Source organism: Macrobrachium rosenbergii, chromosome 7 (assembly GCF_040412425.1).
Source record: "Macrobrachium rosenbergii isolate ZJJX-2024 chromosome 7, ASM4041242v1, whole genome shotgun sequence".
Lineage (NCBI taxonomy): Eukaryota > Metazoa > Arthropoda > Malacostraca > Decapoda > Palaemonidae > Macrobrachium > Macrobrachium rosenbergii.
Genome location: NC_089747.1, coordinates 66,484,290 through 66,494,875, shown reverse-complemented (window position 1 = coordinate 66,494,875; position 10,586 = coordinate 66,484,290). Strand labels below are relative to the sequence as shown.

The 10,586-nt window shown below is 44.7% G+C and overlaps 1 protein-coding gene across 1 annotated transcript; it reads right to left on the bottom strand.

Moving 5' to 3' along the window:
• Window positions 1-7,566: 7,566 nt before the first annotated feature.
• LOC136840465 (DNA ligase 1-like) lies at window positions 7,567-8,720 on the bottom strand. The gene is made up of 2 exons (XM_067107138.1): window positions 7,757-8,720; window positions 7,567-7,679 (listed from the first exon to the last, which is right to left on the bottom strand). Exons 1-2 carry the CDS (start codon window positions 8,718-8,720, stop codon window positions 7,567-7,569), a joined length of 1,077 nt encoding a protein of 358 aa, XP_066963239.1.
• Window positions 8,721-10,586: the final 1,866 nt, after the last annotated feature.

Here is a 10,586-nt window from a genome sequence, read left to right as displayed (position 1 = left end):
ACGTCTTCGTCAAGCTGGCCCTTGACCTCCTCTTCCCAATGCTTAGGGATTGCTGCCAGCGTGTGACAGGCATAAGGTACGGCATCAGGCAATAAGTGTATGTGGTACAGCTTGCCCATCATCACAGGTAAAGGTTCCCTGGTTGTGTTAAAGGTCGTGGATGAGAAGTGACGTAACAACCATTCTTCAAGTCTTGGTATGTTCTCCTCCACGGGTTGGATAGGTATGGTAGCTGGCTTCATTGTCTGAGGGGAGTTAGGTTGCGAGACTGCCTCGCTAATAACGTCAGCTGATGCAATGAGGGGCGAAGAGTGAGGGAAACCAGGAGGTACTATTCCCAGCTCCTTACAGGCATTCAGCGATGTATAGAAGTTCTTGGCCGTCGGCACGAAGTAAACCTCCTGCTTCGTGCGTCTCCCACCTATTTCAATGGTGCATGCCATTGATCCAAGGCATCTCACTCGGAGATTAGCTACGTCCCTCAGACCTGTTCGAGGTTGCAACTCCAGGAGTTTTATGTGCAGGCTTGAAAGAATCGTGGGTCCGGCAACGCAGATCTGTGCTCCTGTGTCTGCTACAATGAGTGTGGACGCTGACCTCCCGTTCCCATGGGAAACACAAGCCTTGATTGTAGGGCGGGGGGAGAGGTGTGTATTTGCAACTGTCACCAAACTTGAGGCGAGCGGCGCTTTCTTCGTGTTCCTGCAACATTTCTGGAAGTGCCCTACCTTTTGGCACCTTTGGCACGTCTACCTTTTGCTGGGCATGATGCTCGACCAGGCGAATGACGTCCCTCACAGTTCCTGCAGTGTTTTGCACTGAAGTTACTGCACAACACCGTGACGTCTGGCTCTACGTCACCACTGCCTGTGACGTCATCACTCGAGGTGCCGGCCGACTCCCTCACACCAATAGCGACGCGTGGGATGCTTTCAATGTCTTGGCGTGCAGCTTCAAAAGTACAACACAAAGCCTGAAGGGCATCTACACTTTTAAACGTATCACATGCCTGAAACACATGCCTTTTTAACGCAGGATCACTGAGACCTACCATTAATTTCTGTGATGGCATATATTCAGCCAAGCACTCACCACATTTAGGACACTGAAAATCACAGTCGGTGGCCTTTTGAGTACACCTTGAGAAATAATCACTCACTGACTCTTCACACCCTTGTGCGAGGGCAAAAAATTCGGACCACTGCACTGCCTGATTCAACGACCGTAACACAATATTCCCGATGGCATCCAGAGCCGCGTCTGGAGTAAGGGCGTTCCATTTGGCCTCTGAGTACCAAGCATCCAGTGGATCCAACATGTCATCGAATGTCTCACGGACCTAAACGTTGCTGAGGACATCACAACATCACGTTTCTCAGGGGCAGCAGAGACAGGGACTTTGCCGGCATGTGATCCAGAACCAGGAAGGGCATCCTGAAGGGAATGGATGGCGGCGTATTGCTGGTCTGCAATTAACGTATGTGCTTGCATCATGGCCCGTGACAAGGCCCTTGGCATTGCAGGAGAGGCACGCTCGTCATGGCCTGGGGTGATCGACGTATCAGGGGCATGACTTGGTTCGAAAACTCATTGGGTTTGCAATGAGACGACGTCTTGTTGACAAGCTTATTGTAAGAGACCAGAGAGCTGACTGACTGGCAAATGCGTTGCAAGTTCATGCTCGGCATTGCATTACAGAAACATATCGTACAAAAGATAAATAAAACGTAAATAAAAACAAATCCTTCAGGCCAGTCCTGTGAGAGCTGATAATCATCAGAGGTCTGGTAAAACTATTTTGATGATGAAAATAATGCACAAAGAATTTGAAATAGAATATAAAATTTAGGCCAAGCGCTGGGACCTATGAGGCCATTCAGCGCTGAAAATAATGTTGAAACAATTGTTAGGAGGGGGTGGAAAATAAAATGGAAGAAGCAGAATATGAAAGGAGGTTTAGTAAAATGAATGAAAGGGGTTGCAGCGAGGGGCCGAAAGGACGCTACCAACACAAAGAACCTTAAGTGACGTCCATAGTACCACATGGGGTGTGTGAGAGAGGAGCGAAATAATGAGCAGGAAGACAAGTACTACTGATTTACTGATGAAGTGAACCGCTTATAAAGTGGGGTGTGGACGTCTGCGTACATCACAGAGACCGCTGGTACAAAGATTTACAGGTGACCTGAGGTCAAACTATTTCTTTACAAAAACAGGACAAGTTCATGCAGAAAACATAGTGATTAATAATGCCTAACGTGTTACAAATTTACTTTGTTACATGTACATAAGAATGATTATTCGGAAAGACAATAAAATATATAATTTACAAATATGGTGGTCAACACGTGATTTCGCCAACTCCAGGTCGATGTGAAGGCACCGCAGAAAACGGGATGTTCATTATAGAGATCGCGTTGAGCGGGGACTTTACAGGTGCACTGCACAAAGAAGAGGAATTGATAACGTTTACATTCTGGAACACTGCATAGCCTACATGAATTATACAGAAGAAGGACCCCTTATTAGTTTATCCATTAGTGCTGGATTTTGGCGGAAATTCGTCCGAGAAGCGGATGATGACGTCATACTTCGAAGAGGCAAAGTTGCCTGTGTCTCGAACTGGTATACCCAACCTTAAGTGGCCCTGACAGCTACTGAGGAGACAGGCCACCATCCAAAAGGTGGGCAGAAATCCAGTTTCGATGACAGAGGCAAAGTTGCCTATGTCTCGAACTGGTATACCCAACCTTAAGTGGCCCTAGCAGTTACTGATCTCCTTAAGGAGACAGGCCACCATCCAAAAGGTGGGCAGAAATCCAGTTTCGATGACAGAGGCAAAGTTGCCTATGTCTCGAACTGGTATACTCAACCTTAAGTGGCCCTGGCAGTTAGTGATCTCCTTAAGGAGACAGGCCACCATCCAAAAGGTGGGCAGAAATCCAGTTTCAATGACAGAGGACAAGTTGCCTATGTCTCGAACTGGTATACCCAACCTTAAGTGGCCCTGACAGTTACTGATCTCCTTAAGGAGACAGGCCACCATCCAAAAGGTGGGCAGAAATCCAGTTTCGATGACAGAGGCAAAGTTGCCTATGTCTCGAACTGGTATACCCAACCTTAAGTGGCCCTGGCAGTTACTGATCTCCTTAAGGAGACAGGCCACCATCCAAAAGGTGGGCAGAAATCCAGTTTCGATGACAGAGGCAAAGTTGCCTATGTCTCGAACTGGTATACCCAACCTTAAGTGGCCCTGACAGTTACTGATCTCCTTAAGGAGATAGGCCACCATACAAAAGGTGGGCAGAAATCCAGTTTCAATGACAGAGGCAAAGTTGCCTATGTCTCGAACTGGTATACCCAACCTTAAGTGGCCCTGACAGCTACTGATCTCCTTAAGGAGACAGGCCACCATCCAAAAGGTGGGCAGAAATCCAGTTTCGATGACAGAGGCAAAGTTGCCTATGTCTCGAACTGGTATACCCAACCTTAAGTGGCCCTGACAGCTACTGATCTCCTTAAGGAGACAGGCCACCATCCAAAAGGTGGGCAGAAATCCAGTTTCGATGACAGAGGCAAAGTTGCCTATGTCTCGAACTGGTATACCCAACCTTAAGTGGCCCTGACAGCTACTGATCTCCTTAAGGAGACAGGCCACCATCAAAAAGGTGGGCAGAAATCCAGTTTCGATGACAGAGGCAAAGTTGCCTGTGTCTCGAACTGGTATACCCAACCTTAAGTGGCCCTGACAGCTACTGATCTCCTTAAGGAGACAGGCCACCATCCAAAAGGTGGGCAGAAATCCAGTTTCGATGACAGAGGCAAAGTTGCCTGTGTCTCGAACTGGTATACGCAACCTTAAGTGGCCCTGACAGTTACTGATCTCCTCAAGGAGACAGGCCACCATCCAAAAGGTGGGCAGAAATCCAGTTTCGATGACAGAGGCAAAGTTGCCTGTGTCTCAAACTGGTATACCCAACCTTAAGTGGCCCTGACAGCTACTGATCTCCTTAAGGAGACAGGCCACCATCCAAAAGGTGGGCAGAAATCCAGTTTCGATGACAGAGGCAAAGTTGCCTATGTCTCAAACTGGTATACCCAACCTTAAGTGGCCCTGACAGTTACTGATCTCCTTAAGGAGACAGGCCACCATCCAAAAGGTGGGCAGAAATCCAGTTTCGATGACAGAGGCAAAGTTGCCTATGTCTCGAACTGGTATACCCAACCTTAAGTGGCCCTGACAGTTACTGATCTCCTTAAGGAGACAGGCCACCATCCAAAAGGTGGGCAGAAATCCAGTTTCGATGACAGAGGCAAAGTTGCCTATGTCTCGAACTGGTATACCCAACCTTAAGTGGCCCTGACAGCTACTGATCTCCTTGGGAGACAGGCCACCATCCAAAGGTGGGCAGAAATCCAGTTTCGATGACAGAGGCAAAGTTGCCTATGTCTCGAACTGGTATACCCAACCTTAAGTGGCCCTGACAGTTACTGATCTCCTTAAGGAGACAGGCCACCATCAAAAAGGTGGGCAGAAATCCAGTTTCGATGACAGAGGCAAAGTTGCCTATGTCTCGAACTGGTATACCCAACCTTAAGTGGCCCTGACAGCTACTGATCTCCTTAAGGAGACAGGCCACCATCCAAAAGGTGGGCAGAAATCCAGTTTCGATGACAGAGGCAAAGTTGCCTATGTCTCGAACTGGTATACCCAACCTTAAGTGGCCCTGACAGCTACTGATCTCCTTAAGGAGACAGGCCACCATCCAAAAGGTGGGCAGAAATCCAGTTTCGATGACAGAGGCAAAGTTGCCTGTGTCTCGAACTGGTATACCCAACCTTAAGTGGCCCTGACAGCTACTGATCTCCTCAAGGAGACAGGCCACCATCAAAAGGTGGGCAGAAATCCAGTTTCGATGACAGAGGCAAAGTTGCCTGGTATGTCTCGAACTGGTAAAAAGGTAGAAACCAACAGAGGCAAGTGGCCCAGACAGGCTACTGATCTCCTTAAGGGACAGGCCACCATCCAAAAGGTGGGCAGAAATGCTGTTTCAATGACAGAGGCAAAGTTGCCTATGTCTGGAACTGGTATACCCAACCTTAAGTGGCCCTGACAACTACTGATCTCCTTAAGGAGACAGGCCACCATCCAAAGGTGGGCAGAAATCCAGTTTCGATGACAGAGGCAAAGTTGCCTATGTCTCGAACTGGTATACCCAACCTTAAGTGGCCCTGACAGCTACTGATCTCCTTAAGGAGACAGGCCACCATCCAAAAGGTGGGCAGAAATCCAGTTTCGATGACAGAGGCAAAGTTGCCTATGTCTCGAACTGGTATACCCAACCTTAAGTGGCCCTGACAGTTACTGATCTCCTTAAGGAGACAGGCCACCATCAAAAGGTGGGCAGAAATCCAGTTTCGATGACAGAGGCAAAGTTGCCTATGTCTCGAACTGGTATACCCAACCTTAAGTGGCCCTGACAGCTACTGATCTCCTTAAGGAGACAGGCCACCATCAAAAGGTGGGCGAAATCCAGTTTCGATGACAGAGGCAAAGTTGCCTATGTCTCGAACTGGTATCCCAACCTTAAGTGGCCCTGACAGTTACTGATCTCCTTAAGGAGACAGGCCACCATCAAAAGGTGGGCAGAAATCCAGTTTCGATGACAGAGGCAAAGTTGCCTATGTCTCGAACTGGTATACCCAACCTTAAGTGGCCCTGACAGCTACTGATCTCCTTAAGGAGACAGGCCACCATCCAAAAGGTGGGCAGAAATCCAGTTTCGATGACAGAGGCAAAGTTGCCTATGTCTCGAACTGGTATACTGCAACCTTAAGTGGCCCTGACAGCTACTGATCTCCTTAAGGAGACAGGCCACCATCAAAAGGTGGGCAGAAATCCAGTTTCGATGACAGAGGCAAAGTTGCCTATGTCTCGAACTGGTATACCCAACCTTAAGTGGCCCTGACAGCTACTGATCTCCTTAAGGAGACAGGCCACCATCAAAAGGTGGGCAGAAATCCAGTTTCGATGACAGAGGCAAAGTTGCCTATGTCTCGAACTGGTATACGCAACCTTAAGTGGCCCTGACAGCTACTGATCTCCTTAAGGAGACAGGCCACCATTCAAAAGGTGGGCAGAAATCCAGTTTCGATAACAGAGGCAAAGTTGCCTATGTCTCGAACTGGTATACCCAACCTTAAGTGGCCCTGACAGCTACTGATCTCCTTAAGGAGACAGGCCACCATCCAAAAGGTGGGCAGAAATCCAGTTTCGATGACAGAGGCAAAGTTGCCTAAGTCTCAAACTGGTATACCCAACCTTAAGTGCCCCTGACAGCTACTGATCTCCTTAAGGAGACAGGCCACCATCCAAAAGGTGGGCAGAAATCCAGTTTCGATGACAGAGGCAAAGTTGCCTATGTCTCGAACTGGTATACCCAACCTTAAGTGGCCCTGACAGCTACTGATCTCCTCAAGGAGACAGGCCACCATCAAAAGGTGGGCAGAAATCCAGTTTCGATGACAGAGGCAAAGTTGCCTATGTCTCGAACTGGTATACCCAACCTTAAGTGGCCCTGACAGCTACTGATCTCCTCAAGGAGACAGGCCACCATCCAAAAGGTGGGCAGAAATCCAGTTTCGATGACAGAGGCAAAGTTGCCTATGTCTCGAACTGGAATACCCAACCTTAAGTGGCCCTGACAGCTACTGATCTCCTTAAGGAGACAGGCCACCATCCAAAAGGTGGGCAGAAATCCAGTTTCGATGACAGAGGCAAAGTTGCCTATGTCTCGAACTGGTATACCCAACCTTAAGTGGCCCTGACAGCTACTGATCTCCTTAAGGAGACAGGCCACCATCCAAAAGGTGGGCAGAAATCCAGTTTCAATGACAGAGGCAAAGTTGCCTATGTCTCGAACTGGTATACCCAACCTTAAGTGGCCCTGACAGCTACTGATCTCCTTAAGGAGACAGGCCACCATTCAAAAGGTGGGCAGAAATCCAGTTTCGATGACAGAGGCAAAGTTGCCTATGTCTCGAACTGGTATACCCAACCTTAAGTGGCCCCTGACAGCTACTGATCTCCTTAAGGAGACAGGCCACCATCCAAAGGGTGGGCAGAAATCCAGTTTCAGTGACAGTGGCAAAGTTGCCTATGTCTCGAAGTAAGACACAAAGTACACAGGAAATTACAACAGATGCGTTACAATTAGTGGGTTGGTGGCAGCCAGAATTCTGACTGGTCATTTGTTGGTGCTGTTCCGTCACATTCCAAGAGTGGCTGCGATCCCCTTGGCCCAGTCGATGAGGTTGGCTGGAGGATGGGTGTTTGGGAGGTGGGGGGACCTCCCGTTGGCTGAAAGCTTGGGGGGTGGGGGATACATCAGCCAACACCCATTCCCAAGCCTACCCCATCGTATGGACCAAGTAGATTGCAACGCCTCCGGAACACGATGCAGCAGCATCAACTCACGCCCAGTCAAAATCCTTCAGTCTTGGTCATTTCTCCTGTTTGTTTCTTCTTGGCTCCTTTTAATTTTCGTCCTCTTCATTTTCTTCATGTCATTCATCCTCTTCGTTTTCTTCATCGCATTCTTCCTCTTCGTCCTCTTCGTCGCATTCTTGCTCTTCGTCCTCTTCGTTTTCTTCATCACATTCTACCTCTTCTTCTCCGTCTGATTCATCGAAAAACTAGGGATCTTTGAACAGTTTATCCGCAAAGTCCTTGACGAAGTCCCTGAGAGTGTCTTACTCTTCTCTTTCATCGCCGATGAAGAACTTCTACCTGCGTCCTCTCCTGCGTACTTTTTCTTCTTCTGCTTTTTTTCAGTCTGACTCGAGCTATCTTCCTCTAGTTTCAACCTTCCTGTTACTTTCGTGAACTCGATTTCTTCAGGTTTTGCTTCGGCCACTTCGCTCTGGAGTATTCCATTTTGATCTGCTAGTTCAGCTATCTTGTCACTGAGAACCTTGTTCTCTTCAACCAGAGCATCGTTCTTATTTTCACTTATTACAGAATTGTTCAATGAAGCCATTTTCCGTTCTCTTTCAGATAATTCCTCCTTCAGGCCTTCATTTTCCCGTTGCAGCAGCTGAACTATATCTTCCAGGTTTTGGACATTCTTCTGGATAGCTAAATTCCTCTTAGTCTCATTTCCACGATTTCTTTCTTCCAGTTCACGATTTCTTGCAAGAAGAACAGGTACTTCTCGCTGTGAGGCTCTCAACTGATCTTCGAGTTTTGTGGTCAACTGCTTCAGTTTCTTCCGTTCCGCTTCGTGGGCCTTGACTTTTTCTTCTAGGTAACCACAGTAAAAATCATTATCCGACGCTTGACTCCTCAGTTCTTCCAGCTTTTGTTGGTTCCTCTGACATTCTTGATCTTTATCAGCGAGCTGCTCCTTTAGAGTGTCAACCTCCGTTCCTTTCCGGAGTAATGCTTCTTCGTACTCTTCAATTTTCTTTTTCATCTCGTTGTTTAGGTCATCATTCCTCTCTGCAAGAGCTGCTTCGTTATTCTTCCTCTGGTCGATTTCCTGAAGGAGGCTCAAGTTTTCCTCCTGGGCCTCCTTCCAGGCCTCCTTCAGTAGGCGGATCATTTCCGTAGCGTAGCAAACGTCCTCTTCCAGTCGTGTGATGGCATCTCGAGCATGTTGGGCAGTCTTCTTTTCCTTCATGTACGAGTTTCCGAGAAGTCCTCCCAGGATAAGAGCCATCGCATTTTTACCAATAAAATATCCAAGGTTTTGGATAACATTTCCATGTACAAAAGATATCACTGATCCAGGACGGATCAGAGCCAGTAAGTTGGTCACAACAAAAGTAACTTTGCCAAATACAGACATGGTTAACTTTCTTTCAACCTGATCAAAACGCTAGAATCAGAAAAAGCCACTGAGCTTCGGGGATTCCGAAGATCGTTATTTCGGCTTCAACGGAGATTCCTCAAGGAGCCTTCGAAAGCACTTGGAGAAATTGAGGGAATGGTACAAGAGGCTCCTGAAGACGTCGACGGATTCAAAGATCACGTAAATGAAGATGACTGTGAAGACGAAAAAATAAATGTCTTCGACGGACAAGTAACTAAAAAGGAAGTTAGAACTTTTATCTCTTCGGTCACAGTTGATTATAACACAAAAAGAGAATGAAGAAATAAAAATTAAATAAAAAACAAGTGTTTAAGCTATTTTGATGGGAGAAGTTTAAATTTCTTTAGTTCACTTACACACAGACACAAACACACACACACACACACACACACACACACACACATATATATATATATATATATATATATATATATATATATATATATATATATATATATATATAATATATATATTATATATATGGATATATATATATATATATATATATATATATATATATATATATATATATATATATATGTATATATATATATATATATATATATATATATATATATATATATATATATATATATATATATATATATATAAACTATATATATATATATTTATATATATATATATATATATATATATATATATATATATAAACTAATAAACACTCCATTAGATACCATAGTTTGAATGAGGTCCTTTTATATTATATAATATATATATATATCTTCTTCTTCTTTTAACGTGCTATTCCCATTTTTGTATGGGGTAATTGCCTTTTTTTTGATTTGGCTTTGGGGTAGACCTATGGTCTCGATCGGGCCTGACATCGTATGCCCTTTCTTCCCAGATAGAGTGAACTGGATATTATATATACATTTGTATAGTTTAATATTTATATATATATATATATATATATATATATATATATATATATATATATATATATATATATATATATATATATATATATATATATATATATATATATATATATATATATATATATATATATATATATATATATATATATATATATATATATATATATATATATATATATATATATATATATATATATATATATGGTGTTACAGACTAATACACACATAAACAAAGCCACTCCAACATCTTCTAAAAACATAACAGACATCTCACACGTCTCGAACTGTCGACCTAACCGCCCAGTTCTCCTCGCTGCTGGGAGAAAGGGAGCTGGGGATTGGTATGATACATGTACACATCGTTACCGGGGTCTAAGCGATGTCAGGCAGGGCAGCCGATCGAGGCTACGGCCTACCCCAACGCCAAATGAAAGTCCTTCGAAAAGAAGGCATCGTGCTTACCCCATATAAAAATGGGAAAAAGCACGTTAAAACGAAGAAGATATATATATATATATATGTGTGTGTGTGTGTGTATGTGTTTGTCTAAGTATATATATGTGCAGGGGTGTATTTTAGTTTCATTGCAGTATTAGATATCTTTTTAGTTTTCATGATAGGTAAGATGTCCCTCCTAAAACAGAAACTCATCATGATCATCCGTTCCAGAATAAACTCAAGAGTGTCACTGCAACTCAGGCCTTTTTTAGTCACTCAATTTCAGCGCAACGGAACCTGTAATGTACATTATTGTTCCTAAATCCTTGAAAGACACAGCTCCTTTTATCCTTCATGCAACTATAGTAAAGTCCAC

Bases quoted from the DNA above. Each gene is read 5' to 3' on its own strand.
- LOC136840465 (XM_067107138.1), bottom strand. From the start codon at position 8,720: ATGGCTCTTATCCTGGGAGGACTTCTCGGAAACTCGTACATGAAGGAA. The intron at 7,680-7,756 runs GTAAGACACTCT...TCGATGAATCAG, and splicing joins ATCGGCGATGAAAGAGAAGA to ACGGAGAAGAAGAGGTAGAA.